The sequence below is a fragment of the Platalea leucorodia genome (genome assembly GCF_965183815.1).
Source record: "Platalea leucorodia genome assembly, chromosome: 9".
Taxonomy (NCBI): domain Eukaryota; kingdom Metazoa; phylum Chordata; class Aves; order Pelecaniformes; family Threskiornithidae; genus Platalea; species Platalea leucorodia.
Window position 1 is genome coordinate 20705946 of NC_138831.1, and position 25180 is coordinate 20731125.

The 25180-nt window shown below is 55.0% G+C and overlaps 2 protein-coding genes across 2 annotated transcripts; both read left to right on the forward strand.

Moving 5' to 3' along the window:
* Positions 1-425: 425 nt before the first annotated feature.
* On the forward strand, positions 426-3796 carry CAMKV (CaM kinase like vesicle associated; the record flags this gene model as incomplete). Its single annotated transcript, XM_082321842.1, has 10 exons — positions 426-520; positions 1713-1844; positions 1927-2001; positions 2085-2223; positions 2303-2423; positions 2707-2782; positions 2864-3000; positions 3080-3158; positions 3233-3320; positions 3515-3796. 10 exons carry the CDS (start codon positions 426-428, stop codon positions 3794-3796), a joined length of 1224 nt encoding a protein of 407 aa, XP_082177968.1.
* Positions 3797-4955: 1159 nt separating this feature from the next.
* TRAIP (TRAF interacting protein) lies at positions 4956-25180 on the forward strand (the record flags this gene model as incomplete). The annotated part of the gene is made up of 15 exons (XM_082321515.1): positions 4956-5053; positions 6344-6401; positions 7674-7757; positions 11812-11851; positions 14486-14613; positions 17333-17427; positions 18053-18166; positions 19107-19194; positions 20782-20871; positions 21103-21191; positions 21948-22103; positions 22304-22352; positions 22891-23019; positions 23567-23617; positions 25049-25180. The coding sequence occupies 15 exons, from the start codon at positions 4956-4958 to the stop codon at positions 25178-25180; spliced, it is 1401 nt and encodes a 466-aa protein (XP_082177641.1).

Below are 25180 nucleotides of genomic sequence, written 5' to 3' on the forward strand. Positions count from 1 at the left end.
CGGTGCTCCGCCTGGGGAAGCCCCGGCTACAGAAATGTCACCGCGGGGCAAAACCGGGCTGAGAAGCTGGAAAGGGTTGGTTCGCCTCTGCTTGCCTCCCCAGTGGGTGCTCTGAGCTCTGCGCTAGCCCTGGCTACTTATGTATCATTAATGATCCGCAAACGAGAGCCAAAGGAGCCGACTTGTGGCCGTGCCAGCAGCCAGAGCCCAGGCAGAGCGGCTGGACGCCGCGGGGATGGACGAACATCGGTGGGGCTGGGCACGCAGCGGCTTGCAGCAGCCAGGGAGCACGAGCAGCCGCTGCGCTTTGTCAGGCTTTACATTAATTAGTGCGGCTCAGGGGGGGCCTGGCGCGGCTCTCGGGGGGGCCGGCGGTGCCAGGGCGCTCACCGCCTCTCCCTGCCCTGCCAGCACCGGGCCCTGCGATGCCGTTTGGCTGTGTGACTCTGGGAGACAAGAAAGATTATAACCAGCCGTCCGAGGTGACCGACAGATATGACCTGGGCCAGGTCATCAAAACGTGAGTTGGTGCCTCCCCGGCCCCGGGGCTGCCCCGGGGACCCCAACTGCCTGCGTGTCCCGGGCTGAGGAGCAGCGCAATGCGCCCTGCCGGTCCCCAGCTGGGACAGGCAGGGTGCATTTCAGGGTGGCCGTTCCCTAATTAAGCCCTCTTTCTGGCGGGCACATGGGGGTGTTCACTGCTGGCTCCAAGGAGGGCAACAAGGTTTCCCTGCTGCTGCTGGCTGCAGTCGGGTGGCTCCCCGTGTCCTTCCCTCCTCCCCCCAAGATCTGCGGGGATTGCAGCAATTCCGTGCGATCCCAGCTCCCCGAGCGCTCCAGGAAGCAGGAGGGCTCCGCTCCAGCAAAGGAAAGGGCAGATCTCACTTAGGGGGCGAGTGGAGCATCGCTGCCTCCCGCCAACTTTTACTGCTGTGCTGGGGGACCCATTAGGAAGCGCTCCACAAAATGTAACCCTCAGACCCATTAAGAGTGGTTTGACCCCAAAACACGTACCAGAAATTTTTCCATCGGTCTCTGAAACACCAGGACCGCTTAACCATGGGTCACGCCTGGCTGGGTGGCGGCGGGGACCTTTTTGGGTGCTCTCAAAGCTTTGCTCCATCCTCTGGGCAGCCTGTCCCGAAGCCCATGGGTCCCAGTTCCCCTGCACCCAGGGCAGCGGCCATGAGGGTTTTGGCGCAGCCGGGGAGGGATTGGAAAGTGAAAGGCTTTGCCGGAGCGGTGCTGAGTGCCCCCCGTGGGCTCCCCCACGGCTCCTGCCCAGCCGATGGGCTCGAGCACCATTAATAATAGAACAGAAATATTGCAGCATCCCCAGGCAACCGGCGCATCTCCCCTTCTTTCTTCCCGACCGCCGCGCTCGCATTGATGTCGGGGTGTGCTGCTGTTCTGCCTCGGCACAGGCAGCTTCGCAGCAGGTCCTACCCCAGCTGCCACGGGGCTGGGGCTTTTGAATCAGCAAATTTTCCCCCTTCCCTATCAATTTGTTTATTCCACGTCGATTCCTTCTCACTGCACTTTTTTTTTTGCCCGCCTCTGCTCCCAAGAGGTTTTTAGCCGCAGCTTCCTTCCACCCCGCAGCATCTCCCCTCACCACTGGGATGGAGGGGATGCTTGTGGGACCGGGGACCACCCGAGCACCCCAAGCTCGGCGGTCCCTGGGGGGGTGACGGCTGCGGGCGCCCTTCCAGGGAGGAGTTCTGCGAAATCTTCCGGGCCAAGGAGAAGACCACGGGGAAGCTGTACACCTGCAAGAAGTTTCTGAAGCGGGACGGGCGGAAAGTGCGGAAGGCGGCCAAAAACGAGATCATCATCCTCAAAATGTGAGTGCTGGGGTTGGGGGAGCTCCCGTGCTGCCGGACAAAGCAGGGACCCCCCACTCACCCTCACCCCGTCGCTCTGCAGGGTGAAGCACCCCAACATCCTGCAGCTGGTGGATGTCTACATCACCCGCAAGGAGTATTTCATCTTCCTGGAGCTGTAAGTTTGGGGGGCATGGGGGGGTCTGGCTGCGGGTGCCCCTGCCGCGGGGGGGCGTGTCTCAGCAGAGCTGCTGGCGGCAGGGCCACCGGCCGGGAGGTCTTCGACTGGATCCTGGACCAGGGTTACTACTCGGAGAGGGACACCAGCAACGTCATCCGGCAGGTGCTGGAGGCCGTCGCCTACCTGCACTCACTCAAGATTGTCCACAGGAACCTCAAGGTGGGTGGTGGTGGGGTGGGAGCACCCATGGGTGCTGGCGTGGCCCCCGCCCCGGCGCTCACAGCCCCTGTGCCGGCAGCTGGAGAACCTGGTGTACTATAACCGCCTGAAGAACTCCAAGATCGTCATCAGCGACTTCCACCTGGCCAAGCTGGAGAACGGGCTCATCAAGGAGCCCTGCGGCACCCCCGAGTACCTGGGTGGGTGAGAACCAGCTGGGTGGGCGCACGGGGGTGGGTGGCACTGCCAGGGTCCCAGCAGGTGCCTGATGCTCCCTGCCACCCTGGGGACCGGTCCTGGGGGCTCCCATTGGGTCCCTCCTGATAGTCACGGGTGCTCCCGGTGGGTCCCTCCCACTCCCCATCACCCCGGGGACTTATCCTGGGTGCTCCCAACGGGTCCCTCCTGCTCCCCGTCACCCCGGGGGCGAGGGGCCAGGGGATTGTGGACCCTAGGGCAGGGCCGCTCTCCTGTCCCTCGCAGCTCCGGAGGTGGTGGGGCGGCAGCGGTACGGGCGGCCGGTGGACTGCTGGGCCATCGGCGTCATCATGTACATCCTGTGAGTGCGGGACGAGGGCTGGGGTGGCTGTGGGGGGCCAGGGGCCAGGGGCCAGGTTGAGCCCCCTGCCCCGTCCCCCAGCCTCTCGGGGAACCCCCCCTTCTATGAGGAGGCAGACGAGGAAGACTATGAGAACCACGACAAGAACCTCTTCCGGAAAATCCTGGCTGGGGACTACGAGTTCGACCCGCCATACTGGGACGACATCTCGCAGGCGGGTGAGCCCCATGCCAGGGAGGGGGACACGGGGTCTCATATTGTCCCCCTGCGGTGCTGACTTCCCCCCTGTGCCCCCAGCCAAGGAGCTGGTGACGCGCCTGATGGAGGTGGAGCAGGACCAGCGGATCACGGCAGAGGAGGCCATCTCCCATGAGTGGTGAGGGGCGGTGGGGCTGGGCAGGGGGCTGGGGGGGGCTGGTGGGGGCCGCTCACCCCTCTCCGCCTCCCCAGGATCTCTGGCAATGCTGCCTCCGACAAGAACATCAAGGACGGCGTCTGCGCCCAGATTGAGAAGAACTTCGCCCGGGCCAAGTGGAAGGTGGGTGGGGGGGGCCCCGTGCCTCAGTTTCCCCTCTCAGCCGAGCCCATTGCCCCATCACGGGGCTGTTACCAGCCCCTGCGACCCCACCAGCCCCCAGCAGGCATCCCCGGTGGGGGACCCAATGCCCGGGTGAGGGGCCCAGGGGCAGGGGAGCACCCACACCCCATGGCCCCCTACCTCTCCCCCCGCAGAAAGCCGTGCGAGTGACCACGCTCATGAAACGCCTGCGGGCGCCCGAGCAGACGGAGACGGCCCCGGCACCACCGGCCGCTGCCGCCACCGCTGCCACCGCTGCCACCGCTGCCACTGCCGCCACGGACACTGCGGCCCCCGCGGCCCCCAGCACACCGCCCGCCACCGCGCAGCCCCCGGCCCCCAGCACGCCACCCGCCACCACGTGTAACGGGGACGGGGCTGCCACTGCCACCGCCACCGCCACCACCACTGAGTCCCCCAGCGAGCAGACCGGCTGAGCGGCGGCGGCAGCCCCCGGGCCCCCCCCCCTCTGTACATAGCCCCCGGCATGGTCCCCCCCACGCCCCCGCCTGCGCCCCCTTTTCTACGTGCCCCGACGGAGAGCCGGCCGCGGGGCAGAGCCCTGCATGGAGCCCGTCCTCCCTGGCCCCCCCGGCCCCTCCTGGCCCCCTCGGTGCTTTGCCGGTCGGTCTGTCCCCCTCTCCGCTCTCTCAGTCTGTCCCCTGCCGCCGTCCCCCCCCCAGGGATGCCCAGAGATACGGGGCAGCCCCCGCGGCCGCACGCCCTGCGGGGCTGGGGGGGCGTGGTGCGGGGCCCCCAGGACACGCGTGCATGTGCGGGGCCGCGGGTGAGGCCATGGGGGACGGAGCGGGGGCCCCTGCGGGTGGAGCACCCGGCACCCCCTCTCCGTCCCTGGGCCCCGGGGGGGACGCGTTGCAGGGGGCGAGGGAGCATGGGGCCCCCCCGCCCGGGGGGCAACCACACGGCCCCCCCCGCGTCGTGTCTGGAGGATCCCAAATGCCGCCCCCCCCCCCCCCCGTGCCCTCTCCTCCCCGGTTCCCGCTTCCCTCCCTCGCAGCTGCATGCCTGCAGGGCCGGCTCTGCCTGCGGCTGCCGCCGGTGCCCCCCGCGCCCCCCGCGCTGTATCTCTGGCAAATAAAGACCCCGCTGAGGACAAACTGAGACAGCACCAGCGCCGCCTGCCCTGTCTCTCTGTGGGGCCCGGGGTGCCGGCGGCCTGCCTCGTGTGCCGGCAGTACGTGGCACGGCTCCCGCCAGGGCTGAGTGAGGCGGGGCGGCCCGGGCAGGCTGGGAGCGACGTTACTGCCCGGGCAGTAAGGGCAGCGGGGCCCTGTGGTAGCGCGGGAAGGAGCTTCGCGGCCCAGCTGCCGTCGTTAGGCTTCAGGGTACACGGGCGCGGCGGGCAGGGAGACCCGGGGGGGGGCGAGGCTCCGCCCCCGCCCGCAGGACACGCCCCCCCGCCCCCGCCCCCGGCCGTGGCCCCGGAGCGGGGGCGCGGGGCCTGCGCTCGGGCCGTGAGGTCACTTCCGGGCCGGGCCGGAAGCGGCGGGCGCGCGGCCGGATTTGAATCGCCCAGCCCCACACTGCCCCTCCGGTACCGGAGCCGCGTCCCGGCCCGGCCGCTCCGGCCCCGCCATGCCCATCCGGGCCCACTGCACCATCTGCTCCGACTTCTTCGACAACGAGCGGGACGTGGCGGCCGTGCCCTGCGGGCACACCTTCCACCGCGCCTGGTGAGCGGGCCCGGGGCCGGCTGAGGGGGAGCGGGGCGGGGCGGGTGCTCCGGCCGGGTCCGGCAGCCGCTTGCCGGTGTGCGGTGTCAGCCCCGTAGGGCGGCGCGTTCCCCCCAGCCGGGGCGAGCCCGTGGCCGGCGCCCGCAGCCGTCCCGGCGGCTCCCCGCAGGCTGCTCCCTTCCGGGGGGGCTTTGGGTGTTCGCTGGGCGGCCGGTACCGGCTGCGACCTCCCTTTCCCCCCGCTCGGGCTCGGTCGCTGAGGGCGTGGAGGCCCTGGCCGCCTTAGGAGCCGTAGCGGCAGCGATTCGGCTTTGCAGGGGTCCAGAGGAGCTCATGAAGCTGCTGCAGGAGCCTCGGCTGTCTTGGCGCTCGGTCTCCCTTCTCCAGGAGGGCCGGTGCCAGCAGATTGCTCCTACACAGGGTGTTTATCTGGAAGGAGTGGCATTAAGATTATGAGCGAAGCCTCCTAGGCAATTTCATGCTTTTGCTGGAACGGTTTTGCAAGTGTTTATGTTGGAAGGAAATGGTTCTTCTGAGGAAACAAATTCTCAGTGTGTGGGGAGGGAGCAGGCATTTGCTTTTCCGGCTAGCTAATGTGGAGAGGGACCATCGCTTGCAGGTGCGATGGTCACTTCTTAACCAGCAGCACAACTCGGGCTCGCTCTCCTCCAACAACCAGCGGAGGAGGGAGAGCTTCCAAACGTAACCTGCCAGCTCCAGATTGTTACCCTGCTCCAAAAATAAACTGTTCCGAGTGTGACGTGATGGCTTGGTTGCAAAATGCATTAGTAGCTCTCCTGGGGAGCCCGACAGGTTTGCATTCATCATCTCGGAGCAGAGACCGGCCCGGTCTCCCTCGCTCCGCAGATGTGTGTTTGGTGTCAATGGCACCCGTTGGAGCTGACCAAACTGGGGATCTCTGGGCTGTCATATCCTGATATAGCAGCTCTTGTGCCGCTCCATGTGTGGATCTGTTCACTCCTGCGAAGCTACGGTTTTTCAAACACTCTCTCCCAGGGAGATCTGAGCTCTGTAAAAACTCTGCCCTGGTAAAGATAAGCTGGCACACTAAATTCAGCTGGGAATTGTCTCAGAGGCGAAGGTAGAATGCGTGTGCTGGAACACGGCGTTCCCGTTAGCTGCACCTCTGGACTAAACGTTTGTGTTTCTGTTTTTAGTTGGTAAAAAGGAGTCACATCCTGCTGTCTCCTGGTGAGTTGGGGGGTGGTCCCTGGGAGCAGCACTCCTGGATTTTAAGGATTCACGGTATGTCTTCTTTTCCTATTTCAGTCTCATGCAGTGGTTTGACACAGCACCGAGCCGGACTTGCCCGCAGTGCAGAATCCAGGTAAAACCATCACCCATGTACGCTTCTGTCTTTCTATGGCACAATGCTCTGCAAACGGCACCAGTGAGCTGTGGCCTAGGCCTGTGGTGATATGAGGAAAAGGCTTGTGGTAGGAAGCAGAGAGAGTTTTCTGTCACTTGAGGCTCTCCCCAAAGGCCTGGAGGGTGAACTCCCCTCAGCAACCTTTCTGATCAGAAGGGGTGGTCTGAGGGTGCCCTGCTGCTGTCCGTATTGTAGCTTCTCTAGAAAGGGTCTCTGGGTTTTCATGGCTTTTATTTAGGCTGGGTAAGTATTGGCATAATGATAAAGGGCTGGAAGGCATTAATCAGGACATATGACTTGTGTTTCTAGAGTACCCTGCTGCTTGCTATCAGGTAAGCAGCCTGTTCTGCTGCACGTGGTCCTTATAATTGAGTCCTTGCTTTGCAGCACTCGGCCCTTCCTTGAGAAAAGCAAAGGCTGGGGAGGGAGGGAAGGATGTGCTCTGCTTCTGAGATGGGAAGCCAAGGCTTGGGGATCCAGTGGCTTAATCGGGACCTGAACTTCTTTGAAGTCCCTTGTGTCACCAGCCTTGATGCTGCCAGTAGGTCTTAGCATGTAGCGGCTGCAGGAGATGTTGCCTCACGCTCAGATGTAGGCTTTTAGCCAGCTGCAGCTTGGGCTTGTTCTGTGTTCGTGCTTCTTTCTTCCTCTCAAGGTCTTGGCCCTTGTTCCTTCCCTGACTTGTTGATTCCCTCTGTTCTTCACTGCCTCTTACATCTCTGGGTTACCATGGAGTTATCGCGAAATAACATCTTATGTAGCAGTAACTAAGCAATTAGCTGGTGTCATGACTGTATATAATACTTAAAACACAAAGCTGTAACTGCATGGGGGAGGTGTGGAGAGCTATCAAATTCAATTACAGCACCTTCTGCCTGCAGAAAGCAGCACGTACTTCTGTCTTAGGATTTGGCATCATGTTAGCTCAGCGTCAGCTGCTTCGGCCTTAGCTGCCAGAGAACAGACTGCGCTTGATTCAGAAATGTCTGAATCTTTCTGCTGCGGCTCAGGAGCTTGGCTGGAGTCGCGCTCCTAAAAACTGAGTGGGGGGTCCGCTGCTGCGCTGATGAGCCGAAGCAGAGTATCGTTGCTAATGGTGTCAAGCATGTGATCTGACTTGGCTTTCATGGCCTTGTGACGAGATGGTACCTTCTCCCCCTCCATCTGTCTTCCATGTCCATTGTGCTTCCATACCTGTGCCCATCAGCCTCTTCTGTCTCCTGTGTTTAGGTCAGCAAAAGACACATCATCAATAAGCTGTTTTTTGATGTTGCCCTGGAGGAGCAGACAGCACCGGATGCAGAGACCTTGCAGGTAATTTGACTGGGTGGTTCTTCTGTTGTGAGATGCTTTGGCATCTTGGAAGCGTGGCCTGGGCCGCTGGTCCTCTGCCAACAGCTGCTTCCTGGGCTGGTGCTCGCTGTGCTCGTGTTTCAGACCTGAAGCGCATCAGCGTCTCCTGCCTGTCTCTGTTCTCCCTCTTGGTCCTTGCCCAGTCTCAGCTCTGTTGTACGGAAGTCTCTGTGTGGTGGTTTAGAGTTCCCCCTGACCAAATCTTGTGTGGTGACTCAAGAAGCCTTCTGTACTTCACTGCTCTTCCTTCTGGTTCTCACCTTACCCGGAAACCTCCTGAAGCAGCATCAAATAAACATCCAACTGCTGCTTCTTCCTTGGGTCTCAAAGCCTTGGGGATGAGGCTACAGAGCTTTTTCCAAAAGGCAGGAGAAGGAAATCCCAAATGCAGTGAACTGCTGCCGGTGTCTGTGGCTCGGTTGCACGCAAGCCCTGCTAACCCCTCTGGAAAGAAGGGGCCGTTAGAGGAAGCGCCACCTCCTCCCTTCTCTGCAGGTAGGTTTGTTTGCACAGACTGTAAGGAAGTTATACAGGGTGGTGATAAAGTCTTGGTTCCCCAAGATAAATTAGGAAAGGGGCTGCCTGAAGCTGCACCAGCAGTGGTGGACAGTGCCGAGGCTGGGTCCTTGTGGGAGGAAGCTGGCTGGAGCTGGGGTGCTGGGTGATGTTCTCCAAGTGCCACCCTTGGGTGTGGAGAGCTGGGGGTGAGAAAGGATGAACGCAGAGCGGCTGTTCTCTGTCCTCCTCCTTTGTTTAGTGTGGATGAAGCATGGCTTCTTATGTCTTGGAGTTCTCTCTTCCAAAAAAAAAAAAAAGGTAATTGGCTGACCTTGGTATAACGGGATGCTTGTACCCTCTCGTGTTTAGAATCAGCATGTGCAGCAATTACCATAATTAGCAGTTGCCATGACAATGCTATATGTATATCGTATGTTTTTAAAATAAAGCCAGCCAGACTATAATGTCATTCCTGAAGACTGCTAATAAGGAAACTGAAGGCCAAAGTATGTGTGCTGAGGAAATGAAAAAGTATCTCTGGGCACTTGAAGCTGTGTGCCCTAGAAGCAAAGTAATGGCTCGGAGTGGATAAACATTGCCTTTACATATTCAGATCTGTTCTCGCAAGTGTAAATAGATGAGTGACTCAGAAATGGGTTGACTGGAGAAAATTGCCCTAGAAAACCTTTCTGCTCCCTCTCACCCCCACCCCAGGATCTAAGATGGGTTCCCCCAGCCTTCCCCTGCTGGCAGGCTGTGCTGAAGAACAGCTCCCTTCCTCGAGGGCAGGACTGCGGAGCTGCTCCTGCACAACAAGCTTGATGGTAACTCATCATGCTCCTACAAAGTTTGTTGAGTGGCCGTCAGAGCAATACCTAGCCCTGAGTGTGCAGCTTTCCTAATGAGAGTGCTGAGGTCACTATCTAGTGGGAAAGAACCAAATATTTTCGTGTAGATTGGCGTAGTTGGTTTGTATGGGTATTTACTGCCCTGTGCACTGATACAGGTTGCTGCTGGTTTATCACCAGTTCCATGTTGTGTCCTGCCTTGTTTCTGGAGGACATGGAGCACCTTAAGAATGTGGGCGGCCATTGTGGGTGGGATTTAATGTCCATTTAGACTGGAGTTCTGTCTGCAAAAAGAATTGGTTACTTCCTCAGCCAGAAGTGATTTCACCTCAAAAAGCCCCTAAATCTAGGGTTTGTTGCCAACCACTGCCTGTCCCTCCAAGAGCCTGGGTGTAGAGTGGTACTCAGCTCTGCAATCAGCTGGAGCTGTATCTCTGCAGCCTGCAGATGTCCTGAAATGAGCGTTTGGCCTCCTGCCATGAGAAGGTTGGACTGGGGCAAGGGAATATGCTTCAGTGTGCTAGGAAGCAGAGTGCGTAGCTGTGGTCTGCTTGTCATCTTGGGGAGACAAGCTTGGGATGGTCTTCTGAGAACCAGTCATATGTACCCAATTATAAGTGGTCGGAAGAGCTCCTTCATAATCTGAAACCTCTTCCTGTTGTTGCAGAATTATCCAAATGATCTTTTGGATAATAATTGCCTTTGGTGCTATTCCTCACTCTTCTGCTCCGAAATGTTTGCAGTCAAAGGGAGTGCTGGGGTTGCTTTGCTTCCCACCACCAGGCATCAGTTTCAACTGAAACACCAAAGGGAACTTGGTTCCCTGGAGTAGCTGCAGACCACAGGCTGAACGCTGCGACATGTCCAAGCATTTCTGGGTGCTGAGCCTGAGTTTATCCTGTATTGCTCTTAAAGATGGTCCACAGTGATCAGAACAGTCTCCATGTGGCTGTTCCCAGAGCAGAAAAAGTGTGAGTTTTGGGGTGTAACACCTCGGTGAGGCTGTCTGGAACCCGACACTTCCAGTTGCTTGTGATCTGGGGAGCGGAGAGCTCTTCTTCCGAAGTCGACTCAGAAACTTCGGCTTGTTCAGCTTGGCAAAAAGGAGGCGGGAGGAGGAGGATTCCTGCCTGCAAACCTGCTAGGGAGGGTAGAAACCTGGGAGGACAGCTGTCTGTGGTCAGGATATACTCATTTGATCATAGGAAAGTGTGGTCTTGGAGCTCAGGCTGGCAGAGAGAGGAGGGCTTCTATCAGAGGAGTGAAAACTGGGAGAAGCCTTTAGGAGCAGTGGTGGAGGATGAGGGATTTCAGATTAAGTTAGTGAATGAGGTAATGTTACATAGCTGCCCGCAGTAGCCCAGGACTTCTTTGCTATCGTGCTAATTAGCACATCTTGTGAGCTCACTAATCGTTCCTAAATAGGACTCTGAGGAAGCTACTCCAGAATAGTTCCTGCAGCAGAATTAATTCCATGTCAGCCCTCCAGCTGTTGTCCCCACGGGGGCAAATCCAAGTCAGCTCTGCTAGGCTTTGCATTTGGTCCCTTCTGCTTACTGAGCTTTACGTCCCGTGTTCTGTTTCCTGCCTTTATTGACACTAGCAGAGCTTTGCTCTGGTCCCGTCAGATCCGTGGCCACTGGTGCTGCTATTCTCAGCTCAGATTTGCATGTAGCATTCTGGGTTGCACAGATTTGTGTGCTCTGCTTCAGTACTGTGTTGGCATTTTATTGTGGTTTTATTCCACTGCAGTTCCTGCCTGACTTGTTATGTGCTTTCCTCTGCAGTTCTCTAACACAGCATTTTTAAGTCATCTTCTGTTGACTCTTTCCTGTCTATATTTCTCTCTCTATTTTTTTACATATATACACATATATATTTATATATTGCCCTTCTTTGTAACCCCTGTATACTTCCTTTGGCTATTTGCCAGTGTTCATAAGTCATATCACTTCATTATCTGTAATTTAAACTATGGGGCATTTGCTGCCTCTTTCTGATCCTTGATGAAAGTGCTAGAAACATTTGACCTTCCCCAGATGTTATGTGCCCTCAGTTTGGTATGGATTGGTTTGTCGGTGACCCGTTTATGGCCATTTGATTGAGCTGTTAGCTTATATCAGCATCCTGAACTGCAGTGACTTCAGCGTCCGTCAGAACGCTAGCTGGTGCCTTTTGACTGTATGCTTGGTTACCTTTTCAGACATTTGGATGTGCCCTCCTGTCTCCCACCTGCACCCGATTGAAGTTCACTTCAGTTCAAAGCAACTCTCAATCCAGTTAGTCTGGCAACATCCCTGCCTTATTGCCTTGTTTAGGTAAAATGTTATAAAAATTGTTCCTGTCTGATTTCCTGTGTTTCCCTGAGAGCCTTCCAAAATTATTCAGCTAAAACAAGATGACTGACAGTGTGAGAAACACAAGGTTGACAGGGCTAAGACAAAACTGGGATCTTTTCTTCTCCCCCTGAAGAATGCCAGTTGGAGGTGCTCTTTGCGTTCCCTGTGATAGTACTTGCTTGTAACTTGGTGCTTGCTGTTACTGCCTTCTCTTCTTAGCACCTAGCCAGTGCAAATGTCCTGCTGAGAAACCTCTCGCGTCCTTTTAAGATCTGATGAAAGCTCCTCTGCAGGACATTTCCTAATTGGGTTTTCTGTGTTGTGTTTCAGAATGAACTGGACAAGGTGAAGGCTCAGCTCTCTATGAAAGGTGAGTTCCAGCAGCCGGTGGGTGATTGGCAGCCCGTGACTGGCAGGTCCTGGGCTCTGTCTGTGCTAGGTGGCTTGCCCAGGCCTGAGGAACCCCTGTGCAGAGCCCAGCACGGGCATGGTGCAGGCTGCAAACTGTTTTGCTGGAGCAGCTTCTTCAGAGCTATTTCTGGGGCGAGACCACCTGAAGCTGTACAAAGGTGGTGTGACAGAGCCTGAGTCCACAGCCTGGCCCAGCTCTGCTGTAACTGCAGAGCTCTCTGCAAGTTTAGAGATACATGCAATTTTTTGCCCCTCCACCTAATCACAAGCTACAAAAGTGCGGCACAGCTATATCTGGAGCAGGCTTGCTGAAAGCAAAACCCTTGGTTTCCTCACTGGGAAACTCACAGCTGCATATGGCAAAGGCTTGTTCCTTCTAACAGATGAGGGGGTAAAAGTGGTGCCCAAGCAGCAGTGGGAAGGCTTTGGATTTGTTTGGCTGTTGCAGTGCCACATGTGTCGCGCGAAGAGCAGACGGAGTTCAGTGTGTGTGCGCGCTTCCATTTTCCCATCTTTAATTTTAGAGGATGTTTGAGGGAGGCAGGAAAAGCAAAAGCCCTGGAGACTTGTCGATGGGTTTTAAGCATCGTCTGTAGGCAGCCTGTCATCAGAACATGAGTCATGAGCAGCGAAAGGAAAATGTCAGTCTGAGTGACAGAAATCCAAAGACACAGTAGCAGAAGGGGGGAAAAAAAAAAATCTTTAAAGAATGCTGGGGGCTCACCCACGCCCTGAGAGTCGTCTTTCCTCTGCCTTCCCTGTGTGCACGAGACAGACATGAATAGCCAGTAGATTGAAGATTCAGTCCTTAGCCTGAGAACAGAATTGGATGGTCTGCATGTCTCTATTCTGAGGCTTGTTCTCTTGCCAGCTTGGTTGAGTTTAGTGACTTGGTAGAGAGCCAGATCTTCTGGGGAAGGTGGCTGGGATTCTTGCTAGGATGTTATCCAAGAGAAACTGCTTGAAGGCCTGCTCATCTTCTCGACTTCTGGTGAGTAGAGGTTGGATTTGACATTCCCTGTCCCATTCTCTTTTCATATTGGAAATGAGAAGCTCCTTCCCACCTCCTGCCTCCTTTGCTGTGGGCATTCTGCTCTCTGGTGGTTCCTGTGTATAAATTCTTCGCTTAAAGATGTGCTGTAGAGGAGCTGTGTAATTGCCAGTCTCTGATCAGCTTGCAAATGGCTCTAGAGGTGCGGAGCTCTGAGCAGACCCAGCAGGCGCTGTGGGAGGCACTCTGAATGAGCTGAAAACTCATTCCTGCAGCACGGGGAGGCTTGACTCCTGCCATCTGCCTCTGGGCAGCTGGGAACGGAGGAGGGGGAAGCCCTAACTCTTTTGGTGGATGTGGAGTCCCTGAAAATGCAGGGGAGCATCTCCAGGCTGGTGAGGAAGGGTTATTCAGATCAATGGAGAAAAAATGCTTTGCTAAGAAAGAAATCTGTGTTTCCCTAGCCACCTGCCTGCTTCTGCTGAGATACGTTCCTCTCTTCTTCCCCAGTCCCATGGCTCTCCTACTGTCTGATTGAGCCGTGAAGCTGCACTGCAGGTCATGCCTCCATGGGATGTGGTGGCACAGTTTGAAACTGGATTGCTTGCAAGGAGAAACAGCTTTTTGGAAAGGCACTGATTTGCTCTCCACTACTGTTAGGCTGGAGCTGTGGATGATTTTAGCACAGACAGAAGATGCTGAGCTGAAGATTTTACCCTGGTCTCAGCAGGGTTAGATGGAGGGATTGCTGCTTTCCCTCATTGCCCAACTGCTTTGAGCTTTTCAGTGTTGCTGGCTGTTCCCTGCACAGGTCTGTCAGCTCCTGATGATGGTTCTTGCTTTGTGAGCTGTTCTTCCCTTGTCTCAACAAAACAAATTGAAATCTGATGTTTTCCACCACCTTCTCTCTGGTGGTCAGAGGCATGTGCTTTGTTCCTGGATTGCCTGTGTGGGGAGGGACAACAGGACTCAAGGGCTTTGTGACCTGCAAAAAGTGGGCACTCTGGGGAATCTACTTAAGCTGTCGCATGTCCTGTAAAGTCCCCAGTGCCCAGCAGAGCTCTGCTTTACTGCCTCTTGCCCTTTGACGTAGGTGCTGTGGTGAGGGTAGTTGCAGCAGCGTGGTGACGCAGCAGCATGGTGGATTGCTGTACGCAGCTGCCCGACGGCTCCCGAAGGGCTTTCCCACATGTGAGGCTCCATGTGGAGAGGGTGGGCTGGGGGCTTGGCTCTCCAGCTCTGTGACAGCTCGGTGTAACTCAAGAACAGTTTTCCCTGTGCAAGCCTGGCTGTGAGAGCATGCAAGAGTTAAGATGCATCAGCTTAATGCTAGCAGGGCTGGCACTGGAAAGCTATTAAAGGGAACTTGTTATCTTTAGTAAAGAAAATCTTGAAGCCTGCTGGCACTGGGAGAAGCAATTGCTCAGTACATACCCTGGTGCAGACAGCACTTAGGAAAATGGCTCTCTACAGGAACGGCCAGCTCCTAGCAGCCTGGAGCCTGAGACTGCAAGCAGCATCTGTTTGTTGTGCTCCTGCTGCTGTGGGGCAGCTGAAGTCTGGGTTACCGGGCCATGACCTTTCTCTTTTTTTCTCTTCCAGAGAAAGAAAAGCGGGAGTGCCAGGCTGTTGTGGATGGGCTGAGGGACACTCTGGATGTGCGCAATGCCACAATAGAGTCGCTCCAGAAGGTGCTGGGAGAGACAGAGATGCTGTGCTCCTCTCTCAAGGTACCTTTCCTGTCCCTGGCAGGACTTCAGCACTAACCATTGCACAGTCGGTGTTAGTTTTGTTGAAGATCTCCACAGGCCCTGCTAATAAAGAGATTGTGCTGGTGGGATTTTGGATCTGGTGCCTTGAGACTCCCATCTCCTTGATCTCTGAATGACAGAAGGGCAGTGTAGCTGGGTGTTCATGTTGGGTTTATTAATCAAAAGTGAGTGGTGTCACTGGTCTCAAGCTCCTGAGCTGCTCCACCCGGGAGTGATTCAGAGGCAAGCCACAGGCCTGGCTTTTACAAGTGGCTGCATGCTCAAGGCACAGGCGGCCGGAGTGAGGGAGAGACGCCAGCCCAGCCTGGGGGATGCTGGCTGAGCCTTGCTAATGAAGTGGCAGTGCTGATTATAAAGGTAGCAGCATAAACCGAGAGTGGGAACTGGCCCCAGCGCCCCATTGCCGAAACACTTGGCTCCCTGTGGTAGAATGTTCTTCTGAAATGGGTTTAGGCCAGGCGGGATTCAAGGAAAATTAGTTTTAGTTTGATTGGAGGAGAAATCAAACTGAAATATATGGAGGGGGACTTGCAGGCTTCAGCTGAGTGGGATTTGATCCAGCTAACTCTCTTGTCTCTGTTCTGTTGCCAGGGCTTTCCTTCAGTTAGGTTAGTAATATGTGAAGTCCAGGGATCAAATATTCCTGTTGTGTTTCAGCATGCAGTGACTCAGTGTGTAGTCATGTACTGTGCGTAAACAGCAAGTGGAAGAGGGTAAGAGCAGGAGCTGCTTTGTTGGGATGTCTTGTAGTGAGCAGAGCGACTTTGCCTTAGCGGTGGGCTGGGATAGGCAGTCTCCACTGTGTGAAGATGATGTGCCTGTCACAAGAAGATGGGGTTGAGGCAGGTGGGCTTGTGAGCGGCAGGCTGAAAGGCAGGGTAGGGGTCAACTGCACTTCCCAAGATCTCTGCCTCTTGGACTATGGGCCTGGCCCAATAGCCTAAACTGCATCATGTTCCTTGACCTGCAAGGCCAAGTGGCCCAGGGACAGCTTGTAGATGGGTTGCAGGGTCATCTTGCTGTATTCTGCCTGCTGCTGGGCTCTTCCTGGGAGGAACTGGTCCAGGAGGTCTGCCTGACACTAGCAATGTGGTGCTGTCACAGGGTGGAAGGAGAGATGGTAAGGAATTAATGCCAGGTAAGCCTTACTGTGAGCCAGCACAACTTTTTTTGCCTGACCATGGGATTATATCCAATCTGCTTGGGTGTAAAGGCAGCCTGAGTATGTGTCATGCCAGAGATGCTCCTGGGATCCTGGCTGTACCAGTGGCAGGATACTTCTGATGCTCCCTACTCCTGCAGAAACAGTTGTGACAGTGGAAGCTGGTGCTTGCTGCTCAACTCAACATCTCTGCGCTTAGCTTTCCTGCCTGGCACCTCAGGAGAAGGCTCTCTGGTTATCTTGCCTGTTGCAAAACCCTCTGTTTATGCTTAAGTCCTTTTAATGAAAGCTGGGCAGGGCAGAAGGATTAAGGACCTGGAGGTATCTTTTCTGTGGTGTACGGGGTTTCCCAGCTGAATGCCAACTGCTGTCTTATACTGCATCATTAAAGATTAAAGCACTAAACTTCCGCAGTGAAAATACAGGCTTAACTAGCTGTGATGCAGGTCAAGCACACAGGCTGCAAGCCATTCCTGTCTTCTGCTAGCACTGTCAGCTGCTGTTGAACCTTTGTGTGAGAGTTTGCTGCCATTTCAGGCTGTCTGAGGCTGGGGACTCTGCTCCAATGTGGCACAAAACACTGCTTTGGGGATCTGAAGCGTAGAGAACTCTGGTCAGGAAGAGCTGAAGATGGGCTCTGCTTAAGCAAGAGTAACACGTGAGCCTGCAACACTGTCCCTCTGCAAAGTCCCAGCAGTTTCACAGCTGTTTGGTTTCTGTGGCAGGAAGCGGATAAAATCCTTTAACTTCTGTGTGGAAGGGAGCTTTACGAGGTGATGGTCTTTGGCCAGGCCTCTCCCTGGAGTCAGCGCTGTGCTGAAACCAGGCCTAGAGCACACGCAAACCCAGACAACACAGACGCATTGGAATGGTGCTAATTCAGGCCAGCTTTCCCCTGTCCTCTGCCACACTGCAGATCTGTGCTTTTTCAGCTCAGCTGAGGTTCTCTGTTACTGCTGCCAACTACTGGAGAGCCTGGAAAGGTGATGGCTGCAACAGGCTTGCAGCCTCTTCAGGCAGGTGAGAGAAGTGGGTGTCTGGTTTGGCTGAGCTCTCCCAGAAGAGCCCCAGTCAGTGTTCCTATTTATGTTTTAAGCAGCTAATGGTAAGGAGAATTGGGAGGCTAAAGCAAAGGGATCAGCTGTGCATGGAGGAAAAAGCAATAGCAAGGTTTGCTTGCCATAGACTCCCTTGCTTTTGAAAAACAAATTGTCGGTGCGGACAGGGTACTGCACAACCCCACAAACGCTCACAGCAGAAGGGAGGCTAAGACACAGTTTCAGTGCCAGACTCATCTTGCGATTAGCACTGAGACCCTGCTGCGCTTGCAAGGAGCAGAGCAAGGGGTGCAGCAGGGAGGGAGCTAAACTCTCCGTAATCCTGGGCTGCTGAGGTGGTGATAGCATTAAGAGCCAATGTATGCTCCCAGCTGCCCGCAGTGCGCATAAGCCAGGATGTTTCTCTAACAATCCCTGGAGCCTTCCTAACAGTCTGTGTGCGCTTGCTTCTCTGCAGAAGCAGATGAAATTCCTGGAGCAGCAGCAGGAGGATAACAGAAGTTCAAAGGAGGAGGCCCGCCGCCTGCGAAACAAGCTGAGAACCATGGAGCGGTGAGATCCTGGGCTCTCCCTGGGCCTTGCAGGCTGGGCTGTGTGCCTGTCCGCTTCTCAGGGAGGGAGGGGTCCTGCTGTTCCTGCTGCAACATCCACCTCCACATGCTGGGTCGTCTTACCCCGTAAGGTTGGAAACTGCTGTGTTAGCAGGCCTGCCCTTGCCCGTCTGTGCTCTTGCCCCCGCTATGTTTCCAGACGGCTGCGCTCTCTAAGCAGCAGCAAGACGTGGTACTCTGTACAGACTGGCCTCATCTCTAGTGCTTTCAGTGTGGCTACATGCCATTCCTCTTATCAGAGGACACTGTGGCAGAATCCCAGCCCAGGAACTGTCAGCCACAGGGCTGTAAGGCCCAAGAGCTGGGCCATTGGTCCCATGTGCAGTATGTGTGTACAGCTGCCCCTTCTCTAGTCTGTTCACGTAGCGCTACTCTTCCCTAGCAAAAAGCCCTGCTTGTGGTGGGACAGTTCTCTCCCTTCCCTGCCACAACAGCTGGAGTACCTGCAGCAGCAGCTTAGGCTGCACCATCTCTGTGGGGGGGAAGCAGGGCTCCAGCCTCTTTCCCAGCTCTGTTTGTGACTCATGAGCTGAAGGTACTGAAGGTATTTTTTCTTTTTTGTGCAGGATTGAGCTGTTGCTTCAGAGCCAGCGCCCTGAAGTGGAGGAGATGATCAGAGAGATGGGAGTCGGGCAGGCAGCGGTGGAACAGCTTGCAGTCTACTGTGTCTCACTGAAAAAGTAGGTGCTGCAGGCTTGGCACAGCCGGCTCTTGCTGTCCTGGATGTGCCCAGGGAGAACCCTCTGCCGAGTACCGACAGGCACATGGGCTCTGCGGGGCTCTTGCTGCCTGTTTGGGCCTCCACTGGGTTTTGACTGACAGATCCTGGGGGCCTAGATTGGGGCCTGTCACACTGAACTGTTCCTGTTGTCACTGTAGTGACATACGTGTCACCATGGGAACTGTCTCCAGAGTTGTCAGTGTACGTATGAGGTGATGATTATTATTCCCTCTGTTCTCTCACGCCTGGGGGTGAAATGAGTGGATGAGGGGCTGCGGGTTGTACCCTCTGCTGCATTGCACTGTGCAGCTGTGGCCTCAAGCGTTCTCTGGCAAGGCAAAGCTGCAGTGCTGCCCTCCCCTGCCTGGAAATCCATCTGGTCCTGCTGGGCAAAACCACAGCTTCTTTGGGTCCGTTCTGGTGGCAGCTGAATAACTGCAGCTTTGATACAAAGCTGTAATGAGGCAAGTGTCCCTGTAGTGTAATTGGGAATGAATGTGCATGGCCAATAGTGTGAAGTCTCTGAAAAGTCACTTAAAGCAAAGTCGCCTATTTGCTGCCAGCATGGAGGCTGCTCTGTTGTCTGTCTGTCTTCCGCTGGCAGCTCAAATGTCTCTGGATCCAGTTTCCATTTTGCTGGTGAATTCTGTTCATGCCCTGTTCTCAGGCATGGTATCCTATGCAGCTTTTTTTCTCCTGCATGGTGTAGTGGTATGTTTGACACACTGTTGGCCAGTGTTAGTATGCTCAGCTCTGTTCCCTAAAGGGCTTTGTGCCTCCTGGGCTTTCTCTGGTGGCTCTGCAGTTGTAGAGCTTCAAATTAAGGGTCTTGGGTTGCCTCTGAGAAGTTCTAGCTCAATCCTATTGTAAACAGCATGACTCTTCTGGTCTCTTTGCAGGGAATATGAAAACTTGAAGGAGGCTCGGAAGATCTCTAGTGAGATGACAGAGAAACTAAAGAAGGAGCTGTTTTCTGTCAATAGCAAGGTAAAGGGAGAGTGAGAGTTGCCGGGGTGATATCTGGTCTGTAGATCCCTGTGAATAACTGTGGCCCAAGCCCTCTGCAGTGACCTCCTCCCACACTGAGCACTACTTGAGTGGTGCGAGTGGTGTGGAAGGGTCAGGCTGAGGTTTCTGGGTCAGGATGTGATGCTGTGGTGAGCGAGTGGCTCATGGGCTGTTGTCAGGAGTGTGGTCTCTGGGGACACTGGTGGGGCAGCATGTGCAGAGCCAGCCAGAGTTTGGCAGGGAGCCTGGACTGGAAGGCAGAAGCACGCAGGTGCTCTGCTGCTTCCACTGGGCTCTGGAAGCAGCACTGCCTTTATCCTGCCACACTGCTGAGCGTGAACTAGCTCAGCTGCCAGCCACTCCTGCTGCAGAATCGGGCCACTAGGAAGGTGGGAAAGGGTTTGGAGCCAGCACCAGTTGAGCAGGGCTTAGCCCTGGCTTGGCACAACCACAGTCACACTTAGCCTCATGCCTTCAGCCAAATGAACTGGGCCAGGGCTCCCATGTGATGTTGGGTCCAGGCAGGAGAGGTCCCCAAGGTGCGGTGAGGACATGCAGGTGGCTCTGCACAGAGCCTGCCTGGGCTGGTCCTGACCTGGCACAGTGTTGGAGCTGCTGATGTGCCTCTGTTGCTGTCCTCCCCCTGCTCCAGGCCTGGCTGGACTCTGTTAGCTCAAGTTGGGAATTGCCTTCTGTCAGTTTTGGTAGCAAGTCCCCACAAAAAGTGTGTGTGTGTAGCCTTGCTCTCCAAGGCGCAGGTGTTCCCTGGGGCATGCCCGCATCCAGGCTCACAAAGCGGGAGACTGTGGGTGGATTTGGCCTATTTTTGTTACCTGGCCATAGCTGTTGTGGTCGTCTCAAATGGAGGAGATTCTCAGATTGCTGTGCTGTTCCCCAAGTGAATTAACCCCCTACACGAGGTGCTGTTGCTGGAATCGGCCTGCTTCTGGCTGAGTCTGTGCCAAGCTGCAGTCACCAGCTTGGGTCAGGAGGATCCGAGTCAGTGCACTCAGGGCTCTGGGCTTGGCTGACGGAGAGCTGACTGTACGGATGCTTTGTGGGCTGGCCCAGACTCCTGAACCCACAAACGTCTCTGATGTGGTAGCAGACCACTTCTCAACCCCTGGTCCTGGATTACTTCCCTGTTGAATCAGGCCTGTCCGTGTGCCAGTACTGCTGATGCACAACCATCCTCCAGCCTGCGGTTTGTAATTCCTGTTCTCTGGTGTGTCCAAAGTCCTGCAGGAATTCAGAATGCAGCCACCAAGTGTTAAAGCATGGAAAAGCTGTCACCATCAGGCATAAATACTCTGGAAACGCTATAGGAAGGTTTGTGTTGGGCAAGCAGCCCTGGAGATCCCTCTGCAGGCAGCCTGAGGAAATGAGCAGGTGTTGGATTGCTCTGATATGGGAGAGATTGGTCAGACTGCCACAGGAAAACAGAGCCCTGAAACAGGGGAAAGTAGCATGTGCTGCAGAGCATACTGCTCTCATGGGGGATCTGCAGTCTCCCTTACCTACGTGTTGTAACCAGCACTCTCCTGTTTGGGGGTGTTTGTTCTGCAGCTGCAGAAAACAGTTTCAGAGTTGGAGAAGACGAAGGAGGAGTTAAAAAGCACCCAGAAGGATCTGAAGAATGCGGACAAGGAGATCTTGGTGAGAATATCATTCCTTGGTCTGCAGTAACTGGCAGCTGGCCATGGCCTGCAGCTGCAAAGCCAGGAGTTATGCTGGCTCTTCCTCAGTGACTAGGTTACCCAGCCCACCTTACCTCTTTTATCTGCCCCACCTCTGAGCTCCACCTGATACTGATTTATGGCGAAGTGGCAAAGTATCTGCTACTAAATCTTCCATTATATTGCTGTCTGCTTTCCCTTTTCCCTCCAGAGTTTGAAGAAGAAAATAGACATCCTGCAGGATACTCTGAAAGTCCCATCTGTAACCAGAGAGACTCTCAGTCGACTGGTCTTTGAAAGGTTAGTGATGTGCATCCTCGGATACAGGCCAAGGATGGATTGGCAGGTCCAAAGTAAGAGCTGACAGTTTAGTTAGTTGGGGAGGCAGAGACGTGCTAGTCTGGCAGGCATTGCAGTAGCGTGGTTGTCTTGCTCCTTGTATCCTACTCTTTTTTTTTTTTTTTTTCTTGCTGCCAAGATGGTATTCGGTCTACCTGGAAAAAGTGTGTGTTGTGGAGGGTTTGAGTCAGGAAGGGAAGGAAGAATAGGCTATGTTTTGACAAACTCTGGCACTATGTCCTGCCAGGGAAATAACCCTAAAGCTGCTCTTCTGGTTGGCCCCGAGTTGGCATTCCAGTGAGTGTGCTCTGGTGTATGAGGACTGGAGATCTTTGCCAGGCAGAGGAACCTAGCCTGAAAAATGGCATCTCTTTTGTTTTTATCAAGCCTTTTCTTTCGAGGAGCCTGTCCTATTACCCCAGTACAGCAAGCTGGGCTGTGTACACAGAGCAGCAGTGTGCCACTGCGTTTCCCTGAGCTCAGGGTGCTGCTGCTATAGCACAGGCCATTTGAGGGTGAACAGTAGTTTGGGACACTGACTATAAACTCTCGGACTCAGATTGTCCTTTCTGTGACTTGTAAGCAGAATGGGGCTCTGATCCTGGTCCCACTGCTGTCTTGCAACTCAATCGCGTAGCGTGCAGCTCTGTCTTCCTCTTGTCTGCTGGGTGGCAGGCATTGGCCTCCTGATGGCTCACACTTTGCATGGTCTTGTAGCCCCGCTCCTGTGGAACTGCGGCACCCGAAGCTCCACCGCCCAGCCCACAGCGATGAGATCAATCTAGATGCTACTTTTGACGTGGACACCCCTGAACATCAGCCCTGCAGATCTCTCTTCAGCCCTGCAAAAAGGCAGAAGCTGGATAAAAAGCCGTGAGTTTTCCCTCCTCTTTCTGCTTCTAAAGGAGATCAAAGTCGTCCTTCTTTGGAAGTTGCTGTGCGAGATCAGATAGCTCTCCAGCTGCCTAATGTCGTGCTGCAAGTTTCGTCATCATTTGCTTGGCCTTGTCTGTCCTTGCCAGCTCCACTTGAACAATAAATCTCTTCTGATTTGCTCCTTGGGCTTCTTACAGGCCTCCTGTGGTAAATCTGGCGAAGAAAGTTCTGAAGGAAACAGTGGAGGTAAAGGGACTAATCTTGATTTTACTGTATCGCCTCTTTGATTCTGCTCTTAATAAGCTTGGGATAAAGGACCCATTTTCTCCATGTAGGAGACAGTGTGACTGTAGACTGGCCCATCTGTAGAACCACTGTACATGCTTCAAAGTGCTTTGCTTGACAGTCTCCTAGAAAGACTGTATTGCTGCCTCAGGCCTCCTGAAATTGGGCAGGAGAGGGAGGATGGGGAGCCATGTGCTTCTTGCTGATTATCCTGCCTCAGATGTGCTTGGAAAACACAACGTGGGGGTGACCACAAGGGCTGTGTGGTCAGCTAAGGGGGCTGTTCTCCCAGGCTTGCTGGGTGCTATGTCCTGCCTCCCAGGTACTGCTCCACATGAGCCGCAGTGGGAGGTTTGAAGCTGCTGTTCTTTGGCCTGACATGTGGTACAGCAGTAACTACTACCCTAAATAGCTGTCTGTGTTATTAGTGCTCTCTGTATGTGGACTAAATTCAGATCATGCTGGTTAAAGGGCTTTTCCTCATTGTTTTGTGGGACAGAACTGGGCAGATGATCTGGAGGATGATGCTCTTAAAGGCCTCTTGCCAGCATTCATCAGGAACTCTTTTGTCTCCAAGAAGCCATCTTCGGGTAGCTTGCTGGGTCCCCACAAGAACAACATGGGCACTGTAAGTATGACTGTCCAGTTGGTGAGCTTGTCGAGGGCTGGCACTGCATGCCTCTGTCCTGAAGTGACCCTACAGGAGGAAGCAAATCAGGCTTTTACCTTCCCACATACAGTGTGTGGAAAATAAATCTTGGAGCATGACCTGGCTACTTCCCAGTCCTGCAGAGCTCCAGGGATGACAGATGCTCATTCCCTTCCTGGCAGCAGATTAAATAGCCCTCCATGTCCCATTCCTCCATCTCCTTTGGAGCTGGGGGTGTTTTCCTCATATTCCTCAGTCCCAGTGACAAAATCCTAAGTCTTCCTGCTGCTTGGAAGGCTCAGGTTGCTTCAGAAAGTGCCCAAGGTACCCGAACTTTACTAATACCCTTGGATCTGTCTTTTTCCAAAGGTGAGGGCTTAACACAAGTACTGAGTGTTTCCAGGTGCTTGTAATCCCTCCCCAGAACCTGTGGCCTGCAAGGCTCCCCCTTCCACATAACCAACACAAGAAGAGGTAGTCAAGGCTTTGGGCTGCTGCTCCAGGCTCATTTCTTTCTCTCTCCTAGGTGAGGATGGGCTATGATGGCTTGGGAGGCAGAACAAAGTTCATACAGCCTGTATCCTTTCCTGCAGCTCGCATGGCAGTAGTGATGCTGTGGGGACCTCATCTCTGTTCCTCCTCTTTGGTCTCAGCCATCTTGAGGAGTCCAGTCCCCTAGCCAACCAAAAATGGGCTGGGATCCTCAAGGAACCATCAGATTTCTCTCTATCTGACTCTGAGCTCAGCAAAGGCATCAAGGACCTGAACTTGCTGAGAGTGTTATCAGTGGTGGCTCCTTCAGAGAAGCAATCAGTACAATTTGCAGGGACTGCCTATGCCCTTGGGATCTCTGAGCAGCAGTGTAGCCCAGCCTTTTCCTGGACGCATGCCTGCCAGCCAGCCGTGCAGCCGAAGTGTTTGTTCCTGTGGGATGCTGCTGCTCGGCCATGCTTGTCCTGGTGGGCAGCCCTGCAGCGGGTGAGGAATGGCTGGGCTGAGCTCACCCAGCGGGTGGGGAGCTGCTCTGACTCCCACTCCTCGCGCAGGAGCAGTGTCCTCTCCCCTGCGGAGGCTGCCCCTCACCTACCTTCCCCAGGCAGTGCTGTCAGAGGGGTGTGTGGTACACCTATGGCTCTGACACCGCTCTTGCTCCTGGTGCTGGTTTTGAGGGGGTTTTTGCTCTTTGTAGAAAACCAGGAGGCTGAAGCAGAGAAGAAGTGATGGCCTGGAAGTTATGATCGGCTGGGAAGCCTTGGGCTGCTGCTCCTGTGTCCTCACTGTGGAGGGGTGGAAGTACCCAATGGCAGGGAGATGCTTGCGCCAGATCTCTGGGGCCACACGTACCAGTGCTGCCAGCCTGAGGTGAATGGAGGAGGTGGGCAGCCATCCCAGTGCTGTCCCTTGCACATGGCTGATGGAGGAGCAGCTCATTTCTCTAAGCCCGAGTGCTGCAGGTGTGCTGGTTTGCATAAGCCTGCAGTTCTGCTGGCATGGCCTGCGCCTGCCTCCCAGTGCTGCAGCAAGTGGCTGATCAAGACCGTTTACAGTTCAGTGATGTTTCATTTCTGGCACTTCTGCGTCTCTGAGGATTTATATGATGCCATGTGAGTTAAGGAGGACTTGCTGCTCCAAGGGCTTTTCCCTTGGGGTTGCTCTGCCTTGGGAGGCTGCAGCCTCTGGCTGCTGTGCCTTTCCCTGCACAGTGTCCTGGCTCTGACATGCGGGGTAGGTCTTGAAGCTCTAATAGATATGCTTAAACGCTGTTTTGTGTGCCAGGGGGTAGCATAAAAGTGGGAAGCATTCCTTGACTCCTGGGACAGGAACATGCCTGAGCTCTGCTGCTGTGAGTAGGGGGCAAAGCCGAGCCTCTCCGGCAGGGAGTTTTTCTTTGGGTGCAAATGCATGGCTAGGTCCTAGGTCTGTGGTTCAGGCTAGTCTGCAGCAGGTATTGGATCACTTGTGCCCCCGGGGCGTTGGTCTGTACTTTCCTTGACAGTTTCACCTCCAGACAAACCTGGCAGAAATCCGTCCGTTAGCAGTGAGAAGCAAGAAAAAGAACGTCTCCAGGCCAGCGTCTGCAGCTCCCTCAGCACCTTCCTCCAGCAGCAGCCAAGCCAGACTGGACAGTTTCCTGCAGTGA